The 14,581-nt window shown below is 40.2% G+C and overlaps 1 protein-coding gene across 1 annotated transcript in view; it reads left to right on the top strand.

Moving 5' to 3' along the window:
• Positions 1-14,581, top strand: part of LOC115421219 (pleckstrin homology domain-containing family A member 7-like) — a 154,296-nt gene that overhangs the window by 132,599 nt on the left and 7,116 nt on the right. Inside the window, 8 exon segments of the mRNA XM_030137002.1 lie at positions 656-757; positions 831-942; positions 1,805-1,935; positions 2,112-2,171; positions 2,173-2,307; positions 2,402-2,498; positions 5,167-5,255; positions 6,985-7,233. Of these exon segments, the coding sequence (XP_029992862.1) occupies positions 656-757; positions 831-942; positions 1,805-1,935; positions 2,112-2,171; positions 2,173-2,307; positions 2,402-2,498; positions 5,167-5,255; positions 6,985-7,233 (975 nt within the window).

Here is a 14,581-nt window from a genome sequence, read left to right on the forward strand (position 1 = left end):
GTCAAACCAAATCAAACCAGGTCAAATTGGGTCAAACCAAACCAGGTCAAACCAGATGAACAACCACAAAACCAAGGACCAAGGTGTAACTGAAGGTGAAAAATGAAAAACAAACTAAATATCACCAAAAAATGACAGCTCAGGTTGAAGGAAAAGTCTAAATATTTCAGGTATTAGTTCAGTAAATGTGTAAAATTATTATTATTATTATTATTATTATTATTATTATTATTATTATTATTATTATTGTTATTATTATTGTCATCATAATAATTTAATTGTGATTTCTTATAATTAATCCTCAACTTGAACATTTCTAATGCATGAAATTAAACAAAGAATATATTGTGTCTTTACTTTTAATAATGAGTAAAATTTATTTCAGGTGATATTGATAATTGTAACAACAAATTGACACTTTGGTTTTATTTATTAGTTAAAAATGCAACAAAGTGAAAAAGATGATGAAAACAAAACAGTGACAGAAAAACAAGAAAAAAACAAGTAGAAATAAAGAAAACACTGTAAAAGATGAAACAAACAACATAAATAAACAAAACTACATCAGCACTAAACTGGTTTGGGTTCTGGTTCTGGTTGGGTTCTGGTGAGTGAATGGGTCGGTACCAGGTCCAAACCCGTGTCTCTGTTTCAGGACATGTCTCAGGCCTGGGACGAGTACGTCCGACTGGAGACGTCAGTGGAACAGCTGAGGACGGCGTTACAGGCACGAATGAACCACAGCAGCGCCCCGCAGGTCAGAACCAACGGGTAAAAACCCAAAAGAACCAGAACAGAACCAGAACAACAGACGCTCTGTTTGTCCACAACAGGAGAAGACGGAGATGAAACGAGAGCTGTGGAGAATCGAAGACGTGATGTCAGGACTGAGCAGCAGCAAAGTCAACTACAAGATCACCATCGACTCGGTCCAGAACCCAGGTACGAACCGGGCCGGAACCAGGTACGACTAGGTCCAGAACCTAGGTACGAACCGGGCTGGAACCAGGTACGACTAGGTCCAGAACCTAGGTACGAACCGGGCCGGAACCAGGTACGACTAGGTCCAGAACCCAGGTACGAACTGGGCCGGAACCAGGTACGAACCGGGCCAGAACCAGGTACGACTCAGTCCAGAACCCAGGTACGAACTGGGCCGGAACCAGGTACGACTAGGTCCAGAACCCAGGTACGAACCGGGCCGGAACCAGGTACGACTAGGTCCAGAACCTAGGTACGAACCGGGCTGGAACCAGGTACGACTAGGTCCAGAACCCAGGTACGAACTGGGCCGGAACCAGGTACGAACCGGGCCAGAACCAGGTACGACTCAGTCCAGAACCCAGGTACGAACTGGGCCGGAACCAGGTACGACTAGGTCCAGAACCCAGGTACACATCAGGTCAGAACCCAGGTGCCACAGTCCAGAACCCAGGTTCCACTCAGTCTAGAACCCAGGTATGACCCAAGTCCAGAAACCAGGTAAAAACTGGGTCAGAACCAGGTCTGACTTGGTCCAGAATCCAGATACGAACCAGGTATGACAGTATGTAACCCAAGTACAACTCGGTCCAGAACCCAGGTACAAACCAGTTCGGAACCAGGTGAGACTCAGTCCAGAACCAGTTGAGACCCAGTTAAAACCAGGTGTGGAACAGGTAAGACTTGGTCCAGATGTTGAGGCGGTCCATTCCTTATACACTGAATATTTCATCTTCTGGGCTCTGGGTCGTGGTCTTGACCCAGACCTGGTCTTCAGTCAGACCTGACCTTGTTTAACTGGTCTCTGCTGGTTCTGTTTCAGAGAGGAAGTTAGTGCCTTCGGTGTCGGACTCGGCAGTGCCTTCTCGCAGCCCGGAGATCCAACCTCCACCTCGAAGCTCCACCCCCAGCATCGCCTGCTACACTTTACCTCACAGCACCGTGCCAAAGTGGGTGAGTCCACCTCCGCCCTCCACGGGCCTCAGAAACCCAAAACCTGTCATGAACCGGGCCTCAAACACCCAAAACCTGGGCCTGAACCGGTCCTTTAAACCCCAAAACCCCAGCATCAAATGGTCCTCAAACCCACAAAACCCGGTCCTGAAACAGTCCATTTCCTTCCTGTCCAGGCAGAGGACAACGCCCCGCCCCGCCCACCGCTGCCCCGTGTCTACGACTATGAGGACACGCCCCCCTCTGGTGCCGCCCCTCCCCAAAGAGGCCTCGGTGATCCGCCACACCTCGGTTCGAGGCCTGAAACGCCAGTCGGACGAGAGGAAGCGGGACCGTGAGAGCGGGCAGTTCGTGGTCAACGGAGACTGTAAGGTAGGACGTGGTCCGACGCCGCCGGTCCAGCGGGTCCATCCAGGTTCTGCTCCGGTTCTGCTCAGGGTTCACGTTTCTGTGTCGCCCCCTTCAGGCTGAACTGCGATCGTACCTGAGCGAACCAGAGCTGCCGGGCGTGAGCCACCACTGCCCCGGGTCCGAGGTGGACTACCAGTACTTCAACGACCCGGGTACGAGACCAGAACCAGAACGATGTGATCCACATGACCTTCACCACAGTCAGCATCTGTTAAACTCAACCTCCAGTCGCTGTTTTGGAGCCAGTTTCTACAAAACACCTTTTGTTCATACGTTCATGTTTTACCTGGTTTTAAAGCAGAGCTGTCAAACTCATGTTAGTTCAGTTCCATATTCAGCCCAGTCTGATCTGCAGTGGGCCGGACCGGAAACATAAGAACAGAATAACCTATAAACAATGACAACTCCAAATTTTTGTCTTTGTTTTGGTGTAAAAAAAAAACCATTAAATTATGAAAATACTTACTTTTATAAACTATCAAAAAAAAAACTGAAAAAAAAAAAAAAACCCTGAAAAAACTGAAATTCAAATTAAAAAACATAAGAAAATTTAGTGCAATTTTAACAATATTCTGTCTCAACTTATCATTTCTACATGTGCATTCTGGATCAGATCTACAAAGACCCTGAACACTTAGTAACAGGCAGAAAAGAGTTCAAATTGTGCTTAATTTTCTTTAGACATTTCAGGTTGTTCATATTTGTTCAGGTTATTCAAATTTAATTGTTTCAGGATAGTTTGTAAATGTAAATATTTTCATAATTTAATGTTATTTTTTGCACTAAAAAAAAGACAACAAATTTAAGTTGTTAATTCTAGATTTTTTTGGGCTTAATTCAAGATTTTTTTTTACTTAATTGAAGATTTTTTTTTGGCTTAATTCAAGGTTTTTTTTTTTACTTAATTGAAGATTTTTGTTTGTTTTGTTTTTTGACTTAATTCAAGATTTTTTTTTTTTACCTAATTAAAGATTTTTTTTGCTTAATTCAAGATTGTTTTTTTACTTAACTCAAGATTTTTTTTTTTTTTTTACCTAATTAAAGATTTTTGTTTTTACTTAATTCAAGATTTTTTTTGGCTTAATTCAAGATTTTTTTTTTACTTAATTCAAGATTTTTTCCTTAATTCAAGCAACATTTTTTTTTGCTTAATTCAATTCAAGACTCTGGAATTTTTTGCACTTGGCAAAAACATCCCAGGGGCTGAACTGGACCCTTTGGTGGGCCACATTTGGCCCCGGGCCGCATGTTTGAGACCCCTGTTTTAAAGTTTGGATTCTCCACAGGTGAATGTTTGAGTTTATGTCACAGTTTTACTGAACAACAAAACATAAGTAGTCAAAGAATCAGCTGGATAGTGACGGAAGCTAATGGGATTTCTACTTATTTGGTGTCATGAGGTCACATGACTGGTCACATGATTCCATCATTAACCTCGTCCTCTCACCTAATTAGTGTTAATTCACTGATGGAAATAAACAGTTTCATCTAAATGTAACCTGATGTAGTTCAGGTTGTATTTTATCCATAAACTAAATCTGTAAATGTTGTGAAACTCCAGGTTTTTATCTTTAAACGAGGTGTCATTGGTTCATTCAGTTCTTGTGGTTCTTCAGTTCTAAGCTTTGGAACCTGGTAAACAGGAGGAAATTAACACTAATGAGTGGAAGGAACAGGTTAAAAAAACAAAAACAATGCATACAAACATGTTTACTCTGTAACTAATGCTGCGTTCGAGGCCGTTTTTTGAGCCTGTAAGTCACAACTTCAAACCACGACTCACCACTTTGTAACGATCCAGGCAAGTCAGGCCAAACTGCCTGAGCGCTAGGAATTGTGGGAGTTAGATGTAAACAAACCAGCATGGTGGACTGTACATTATGTTCATTTACAGTCATTTCTGTCCCAGAGGTGTTTGTTCTTTGCTTATTTGAGGGAAACAGAGGAGGAAAAACAACGCATAAGGCAAGACAAGCTGTTCTACCTTTTATGTTTTTTGTATATTTGGATTCGTATTTCATTTTAATTTATTCCTGCACTCATTGGACTGAAAACTAGCTAACACTAGATCAGCTGCTGATTATGCAGAACATTTACAGATAAATAATGTCAGAGCGGTATCTTGTTTTAATAAACAATCTGCATAAACACCACATCCATGGGGGGGGCACCATTTCTACGTGACTTCAGAACTCAGAACTGGGAGAACATGGATCTGATACGAGTTCACGGGTGGAAGTCCCAGGTTTGACTGAACATTCCAGTGCATTTACACCAGTAGAAGGACGGAAAAACACCAGTTACAGGTGGACTGGAACGCAGCATTATTATCTTTAAGCTGTGATTGAACCAGATGAAGGACGACATGTTTCAGGAACCATTACTCACTTAATCAGAAATGTATTTATCACTGAACCTAATAACTGGCCGTGGCTCCAGGTGTGTGTAAGACCGGTTTCACACCTGTTCAGACTAGTCCATCCTCACTGATCTACACACTGACCTTGTGTAACGTCCTGTGATTGGTCCAAAAGTGTTCCCACACTGTGCATGACCCAAACCAAGGTTCAGTTTGATCTGGACCGAGGCCTCCTTTGGGCTCGTTTCATGCCCATATCTGAACCTGTCTGTAAACAAAGGGAACTTTGATGATAACAGTGTTTCAGAAGAACAACCCTGATGTTGTAGATCCCTGACCTCAGGTTGGACTTTCAGGTGTGAAAACCTTCACAGACAAACAGACCGATGATGACGTTCAGTTCCTTTAGAAACACTAGAACAAGTCCTATAGTGTTGACCTGTGACCTCGTTGTGATCCAGGACTCTCAGGATCCTCGTCTCGACTCAACCAGTCCAACTCCATCTCATCCTACGTCACCATGAGGAGACCAGGAGGATCTGCACCCAGGGTGAGTCCACATCGGAGAACCGGGGTTTGACCTTGATGGTAAAGGACGAAGGGTCCATCTGGGGTTTTACTGGACGTTAGGGTTCAGGGTTCAGAGGTTTGACAAGGTTTGGAAGAGGTTTGTACCTTCTACTCATGCCACGTTTTCACTACGTGGAACCAGCTCGACTCAGCTCGACTCTGGTACCAGGTCCTATTCCTGGAGACCGTTTCCATTACAGGATACTACGCACTTTACAGTACCTGGACGTCAAAGGGATGTGGTGCGTTACTTCCGTGTCGTCTGCTCAGAGTTGCTGATAAACTCGCTCGTTGTGCGTTGTCTCGTCAAGCTCATGCTGAATTTTTCCATCTGAACTTCTTGGACAAACTATGGTGTAGTTTTCCAGACTGTCATCATGTGGATTCACCTACCGACAGATTTACTGTCAACGTCTGCATCTGTTTTTTGTAAAAGGGCGGGTCACACAGACGACTGTCTGACCAATCAGTGGTCTGCAGTGTTTACACAGTGTCACCTTTTAGTATCTGGTCCCAGTCCTGGAACCTCGGCAGAGGTGATACCAAAAAACTAGTACCAGGTACCAGATTCCAGGTCCTTTTTCATAATGGAAACAAAAATGCTGAGTCGAGTCGAGCTGGTACCACATAGTGGATGTTCTGGTTTAGTTTTATGGAGCTTTAGATGCTACAGAAAAAAAAACAAACTAATGTTAGATCGTTGAGTGTTTGTCTCTAAAGCTGAAACGGTCGTCTCTTTACGTCCAAAAAACCCAGAACATCTGAGAACAGAAGGAAAACCAAATAACTGAATGTTCTGAGATAAAACGGTTCCAAAATGACACCAAAACAGTTCATCTTCATAAACCTACTGATGATTGTGGATTCTACAAACCAAACTTCTAACTTTCTTCTGCATCATAAATTTCTGAACTTTTTTTAGCTTCAGAGCCAAAAGATAAATGTTACGTCTCCTCAGGATCCAAATTTACATCAATCCCATCTTTTACATTTTCATGTCATTTTGTCGTCTTCTACGTCGTTTTCATCTTGTATGTTTTATGCCTTGTTTCATCTTCTTTCTTCTCATGGCTTTAAATACTTCCAGACAATGGTCGTTTTCTATCTGAACTGGGAAAACGAATTCCCATTTGTTATAACTAGTGGCATTGTACCCGTGGTGCCATTGTACGACAGCCTGATCAGTAGAACCTGTCTGCCACCACAGTCCATTTGTAAACTACCATTGAATCCTGCTTTGTGCAGGTGATAATCTGAGCCAACATGTGAGGCATGAAGGGCAGAACATGCATGTGTTCGGTCTGTCCAGTAGGATTCCATTCATCCAGCCGTAGTGAACTGCAGCCTTCACATGTTAGCATCGTCTGCTAACAGTAGAAATGTCATGAACGGCAGCAGAACCACTTCTGAAAATGGAGTATGGAGGCAGGGATGAAGAATTCAAAGTAGACAGAGGCTGAAATCTCCCAGCATGCCTCACAACATTTGAATACAGACACAAAAGTGTGCCTGGTAGATAGTCAGGGAATGTTTGTATTCATTAGTTTGGTGGTGATCAGGTCTGTGAAGGCTGAGGAAAACCCGTACAAACGCCCTCCTGTGCTGGAACACAGAACGTGTGTTATTCAGTAGGATTCTTTTGTATTTTACTGAATGAACAGTAAAACTCAGTGAAAACACTTGTCCACCTCCTCCTGTCTTCTTTCCAGGAGAGACCTAAGAGTGCCTTCGAGTGCTCGTCGTCGCCTCCCGATGTCCATAATTTCTCCGGCGTCCAGTCCCGCGGCCGGATGAGCGCCGAGGAGCAGCTGGAGCGGATGAAGCGCCACCAGAGGGCGTTGGTCCGGGAACGCAAGAGGAACCTGAGCCACGGCGAACGCTCCAGTTCCACCGTGACCACCGGGCGGTCCTCGTCCTCCTCCAGACTGCCCTCCAGCCCCTCGGAGCCCCCGCCCTCCGTACGTTACCCCCCGCCCCCCCACCGCAGCAGCAGCAGACACAGGGACCAACTCCGCCTCCAGCCCTGCTGCCACGCCCCCTCCCATCAGCCCCCGGGCTCGTCGTAACACAACGCAGGACGCTAACGTTAGCACTAACACGCTGCAGGCCAGGCTAGCTTTAAGAACTAAACCTGGACTCAGCACGCCGCCATCTTGAAAGGTTCAGGGGTGGAACTGAACCGTGTTAACACTGCCCCCTGGTGGGACCTCACTGACACACCTCTGAATGTAAACCCATTTAGATAAAAACCACAGAGGCACCGGAAGGCAAGCCCCGCCCCCCGAGCTCTATTTTTATCAGCAGAACGTAGAACAGAGCCCATTTATGTCACGTTATTTATTTACTGAGGGATATTTTCAGCAGTAAAGTTCTATTTTGTAGAGATTTAGTATATAGAGCTTATAAAAGGAGTGACGGTTGACGGATGAGAAAGAGATAAAACTAGTTTTCAGGTTGAAGACACGAAGAACGAGGCTTCGGTAGATCATGACCACACCTCCCCGCTCGCTTTTCTTCTGATCCAATCAAGTGCCTTGTTTTGCTGACGATCCTTTTGCCTTTATGAGACGTACCTCCTCAAATCAGTCTGGTTGAATGACGTTGCTTTAAGCACAATCGAGGCAGGTTGCCATGGAGACGCTGCTGCTCTTAAAGGGATACTCCAGATTTTCTGCCGTTGGTTGTAGTGGATGTTTGTAGACGCAGAATAGAATAATAATAATAAATGTTCGAAGGTTTTGCTTTTAGACTCTGAAAAACCTCCAATCCAGTTTATTGTATTCCCTCAAATAGACCCCAGGCCTTTATTTATCATTTCATTCATTTAATAAACAGAAGTTATTGTATTTGGTAGAAAATCTCACTCTGGTTCATGATGCTAACAGTACTGAACTCAGTGTTCTATTATATTAAATCAGGGCCCTCAAACTCATTTTATTTTCAGGTTCCACATTCAGCCCAGTTTGATCTCAAGTGGGCTGGACCAGTAAACTAATAACATAATTACCTGTAAATAAAGACGACTCCACAATTTTGTCTTTGTTTTAGTGCAAAAAACCTCATCAAATTATGAAAATACTTACTTTTATAAACTATCCAAATAAAAATGACATGAGTAACCTGAAAAAATTGAAATTTCCTACAAAAATAAGTGCAGTTTTAACAATATTATGCCTCAGCTACAACTACAAAGACATGAAACACTGAGTAACAGGCAGAAAATTGTTAAAATTGTGCTTAATTTTCTTTAGACATTTCAGGTTGTTCATATTTGTTCAGGTTATTCACATTTTATTGTTACAGAATAGTTTGTAAATGTAAATATTTTCATAATTTAATGTTGTTTTTTGCACTAAAACAAAGACAAAAAATTGCAAGTTGTCATTATTTACAGACATAATGAAATACAATTTTTTTCACATCAAACTGAGACAAAAATATGGAGTCATTATTATTTTTGTAGGTTATGTTATTATTTGACTGTAGATCACATTGGTCTGTATGTGGAACCGCAACTAAAATGAGTTCCACAGCCTTGACTGTGGAAATTTTGCACTTTGTAAATTCATCCCACGGGCCGCACTGGAACCTTTGGTGGGACGCATCTGGCCCCGGGCCGCATGTTTGAGACCCCTGTATTCAACCAACAGAACATTGACTTTATATATTTTTCTTCAGTCTGTATCCAGGACCAGCCTTTATCGGTTCTTTATAGACCTGGTTTTTATGTGAAGAAATACAGTAAAAGTATTCAGAGTGTGTTTTACCTCCTCATCAGCCATTTGTGACGGTGACTGAAGCTGAAGATGCTGAGTTTAGTTCAGTTCGTTGTCTTGTTGTTTTCTCAATCGCAGCTTTTTCCCCGAAGCCCAGTTCAGACCAAAGATCTGCAAAGACCCCAGACCAGTTTTAGGAAGTCACATGTTTTTATCTCATCCACCATGAGCTGATGGAAAGCCACTGTGTCCGTCATCGTCGTCTTCCTCTTTGTTAGATTTCTTCAAACATCTTCTCTGACAAAACTACAGGTCAGATTCATTTCAAATGTTTAGTTTTGAGAAATTTAGATTTTTTTTTTTTGACTAATTTTTGAAATATTACAAATGTGCCTTTACTTCTGATGGTCCGTATTTTGATGGTTTATAGCATGTAAATTGTTACAGTTATCAATATAGTTACTATTGATCACTGATAGGAAGTCATATTTGGACTTTGATTTGGGTCCATGACCTTTGACCTTAAAAGGTCAAACTGAAGGTCATCAGTGTCTGGATTTCAACAACCCTCATCTCCAAAACTACTGGTCTGATTCATTTAAATTTTTATATGTATCTTCTTTGGGACAATGTCTCCAACGTTTGTTCACAGTTTTGACAAATTTAGATTTCTTAACTTTTGAAACACTTTTTAAATTTTAAAAATCTTCCTTTCCTTCTAATGGTTCATATTTAGATGGTTTATAACATGTAAATGCTTAGAGATATCAATATAGTTCCTATTGATCACTGATAGAAGTCATATATGGACTTTGACTGAATTAGTTGAGTTCTCCTCCAGTGAAAGTCCCGCCCACTTCTATCGTTAGGTTGATCTGCGTCCAGACCACAGGACTGGAACACAGAGACAGAACCTGACAACCTCACACATTCAACTGGGATGGATTCAGATAGAACATGATAGAACTCATAGAACATGCTCCTGACATACAGGGGTGTTGGTTCTAGTCCAGGTTTTCTTTGTTTATTAAAGGCGACACAAACTGCAAACAGGAATAAACAAAGAAATTCCTCTTCGGTTTTTAGGTTTTCACCGTTGCGTCGATACCAGACATGCAGTCGTAGTAAATAACTCATTATCGCTGCTCTCAGGTCAGATTTAAGTTATGCAAAATTATTTCCAGATACAAAAAAAAGCCTGAAGAGCAAAAGAAGAACAATTCCACCATCTCGTGTCAGTGCGTCGGTTTGCAGACGCTCCAAAAACATCACAGTCTTTGGTCTGAAACTTGTGGAAACCTGTGATTTTCAACTGAAACCATTAAATCTGGAAAACTTTCCATTACATTTTATATAATGTCAGTAAAAATCAACTCTATATGTATTAAAGGTTGTGTTATTTTTAGATATTTTAGGATTAGTTATTCTTCATTCGCTTGGACTTTTCATTAGCATTTTTTTTATTGCTGTTAATAATATATAATTATAATTATTCAGATTCCTCAGCTCTGAACCGTGGTGTTCAAAGAAACCCTGGGTACGTGGGGTTTGTGTCCAAATGCTCTGCAAATTTTCACCAAATCTGCAAAAGAAAGTGCAAATAGATGTGGACTTTCCTTCCACTTCTGCTCCTTCATCGTCAGTGTGGTTTAAAACTGAAAACCCAAAACTGAATGGAAATGCACATATTGATCTGAAGCAGAGCTCTCAAATATGCGGCCCGGGGGCCAAATGCGGCCCACCAAAGGTTCCAATCTGGCCTGTGGGAAGTTTTTGCCAAGTGCAAAAATTCCACAGTCTTGAATTGAATGAAGCAAAAAAAATAAAATAAAAATTTTGCTTGAATTAAGGAAAAAATTGAATTAAGCCAAAAAAAAAAAAAAAAATCTTCAATTAAGTAAAAAAAATCTTCAATTAAGCCCAAAAAATTCTTCAATTAAGCCAAAAAAAATCTCGAATCTAGCAAAAAATCTTGATTTAAGACAAAAAAATCTTCAGTTAAGTAAAAAAAATCTTCAATTAAGCCCAAAAAAAATTTAGAATTAACAACTTCAAATGTTTTTCTTTGTTTTAGTGCAAAAAAATAACATTAAATTATGAAAATATTTACATTTACAAACTATGCTGTAACAATAAAATGTGAATAATCTGAACAAATATGAACAACCTGAAATGTCTAAAGAAAATTAAGCACAATTTTAGTAATTTTCTACCTGTTACTAAGTGTTTATTGTAGATCCGATCCATAATGTAGAAATAAGTTGAGGCACAATATTTTTAAAATTGTACCAAATTTTCTTACGTTTTTTATTTTAATATCAGGGGTTTTTTTTTTGTTTTTTTTAAATAGTTTATAAAAGTAAATATTTTCATAATTTATTGGGATTTTATTTAAACTAAAACAAAGAGAAAAATTTGGACTTGTCATTATTTGTAGGTTATTCTGTTCTTATTTGACTGGTCCGGCCCACTGCAGATCAAATTGGGCTGAATGTGGAACCTGAAAGAAAATGAGTTTGACACCCTGATCTAAAGCATCTAAAAACTTCGCAGCTTCAGTCTCATCACTAAGACAAACATTGAGATAAAACGGTGAAAATATTCAAAAATTTTTTTTTTTTTTATTTGATGCTAAAGTTCTGCATCTGCTTCAACAAACATCTCCACCTCATACAACCAGGGTGAAAAATACGAACCAATCCTTTAACCCCAAAGGAAAACATGAGACGCTAGCTTAATGCTAGCTGCACCCATTCGTTTCAATGAGAAATGCTAACAATGCTAACATGCACGGTTGAATTCCAAAAGATTAAGTCCAGACTAATCACGCTCTAACAGACTGCTGTGGGATCCAACTACATTTCCCATAATTCCTCTAACAGTGAGCAATACATCTGCTTCTATGAACATTAAACATCAGCATATTTCACTTCCACGTCCTCATGAAAACAAACAATGAGCTTTTCTTTTGTTTTTGTTTTTTTTTAAATTGTGCACCAAGTGGGTTCTTGGGTCGCCACATTTCCCATGATTCCTAGCGGAAGAGACAAGTCATGCTCATACCGAGATGTTTTCAGTGGCCTATGCTGTGCTGTTTAATGCATCATTAAAACGCAAATGCAAGAAACGCAATATTTAACGAGAAATAACAGCATGAACAAGGAGCAGACGACAAAAAAACAACAACCTGTGAACATGTTATTCACTGATTTAAAGATAGATTTATTCATTCTGTCACTGAAAACACATCAAAACAAAATAAGGAAACTGTGGATTAATTATTTACATAATAAACCTGTTAAAGGGCCAGTACGCCATTTTATTTTTTTGTCATCAAATCATCTGTGGAGACAAACGGTGGCCAGACAAAAGTCACATGGTTCAACACGTGACTTAAAATTGGCTCTTAATTTATATTTGTATTATTAATCCAAAGGACAATCAAAAAGATTTAAATTAATTGGTCTCGTCGGTTTTGTTTGACCCTCGAGTACGTGTTAGTAATAATTTATATTAAAGTCACAGTAATAAGTGTTAATTAACAGGTAATAAATACTTACAGAACCTTATAAGACGTTAAAAAAGTCTGTATAAGTGTTAAATAAAGCATAAATAATGAGCATTTCTGATTGAGTGGAAGACGCTTGTTAACCAGTTCAGTAAGCATTATGACACTTAATAAGATGTTTATTAACATGAATAAGACTTAATAAGTGTTAATTACATCATAAATACATGTATTATTACCTTTTAAACATTTACAAACACTTATTAGGAACTTGTTAACAGTTGTAGACACTTATTCATGTTATTAAGACGTTTAATGATGATGAGGATGACATTAATTGATGTGTTACATCAGGTTTATTTACAGGTAATTAATCACTTATGGAACCTTAAAGACGTTAATAAAGTCTGTATAAGTGTTAAATTAAGCATAAATGAATGAGCATTTTTAATCACGTGTAAAACACCGATCAAAAGCTTAAACAGTTCAATACACATTATGACCCTTAATAAGCTGTTTATTAGCATGAATAAGACTTAATAAGTGTTAATTATATCATAAATACATGTATTAATGCCTTTTAAACATTAATGAACACTTATTAGGAACTTGTTAACAGTTAAAGACACTTATCCATTTTACTGAGATGTTTAATGATAATGAGGTTGAGATTAATTGATATTAATTGATGTGTTTAATCAGGTTTTAGAGTAAATCTGAGCTAAATATGAAGTCAGTAAATCTGAAATGTTCAGGTCTGTAAATGACTTCACTGCCGCTGTTCGTCTACACTGAACTAGTCCTTCTGAAACCTGAAAACCCTGTTAGTGTGCCATCAGCTCTAAACCTAATCTCCACACATCCTTCCTGATTTCCCATGATGCCACTGTCTGCTCCTTGTTCCTGATGAGTCTGAATGTGAGTTTTTCTGCCATGTTGCTTTTCAGATCATATCGTAGCTCAGATGGAATTTAGACACGTAGAAGTGGAGTGATCAGTAATAATAATAATAATAATAATAATAATAATAATAATAATAATGATAATAATAATAATATAATAATAATAAAAATCACCTAAATCTGTGGAACTGAAGCGACTCTCGACTCTTTGCTCCGTTTCTTTTCTATCTTGTAGAGATTTGCACTCAATAAAGAGTTTGTTGCTTCTGAAGCTGCTTCTGTCGCCTGTTCTTCTAATTTGAGTCTGGGGGTTCTGGGTCTGCATGGGGGGGGGGTTCCTCTGCTCTCTCTGATTCTGCTGAGCACACAGATGCATGATGGGAAACAGCATGTAACCACAACGCACTGAGCGGCTGCAGAACCGAGCTGAAGACGAGGAGGAGGAGGATGCATGGCTTTGATGCTTCTTCAGCGATTAACCACTAGTACTGACCACGCACAAACATGAGAGGACACGCCAACAACACGCAAAGACACAGAAAGACATGCCAAAGACACGCCAACAACACGCAAAGACACAGAAAGACACAGAAAGATATGCCAAAGACACGCCAAAGACACGCCAAAGACACGCCAACAACACGCAAAGACACAGAAAGACATGCCAAAGACACGCCAAGAACACGCAAAGACATGCCGAAGACATGCAAAGACACGCTAAGACATCACGCCAAGACAGCACACCGAGACATGCCAAAGACAAGTCAAAGACATGCAAAGACACCACACCAAGACACACCAAAGACACGCCAAAAACACGCAAAGACATAGAAAGACATAGAAAGACATGCCAAAGACACGCCAACAACACGCAAAGACATAGAAAGACATGCCAAAGACACGCCAACAACACGCAAAGACATAGAAAGACATGCCGAAGACATGCAAAGACATGCCGAAGACATGCAAAGACACAGAAAGACATGCCAAAGACACTCCAAAGACACGCCAAGAACATGCAAACACATAGAAAGACACGCCAAAGACACAGAAAGACATGCCGAAGACATGCAAAGACACGCTAAGACATCACGCCAAGACATCACACCGAGACATGCCAAAGACAAGTCAAAGACATGCAAAGACACCACACCAAAGACACGCCAAAAACACGCAAAGA

The sequence above is a fragment of the Sphaeramia orbicularis genome, chromosome 6 (assembly GCF_902148855.1).
Source record: "Sphaeramia orbicularis chromosome 6, fSphaOr1.1, whole genome shotgun sequence".
Lineage (NCBI taxonomy): Eukaryota > Metazoa > Chordata > Actinopteri > Kurtiformes > Apogonidae > Sphaeramia > Sphaeramia orbicularis.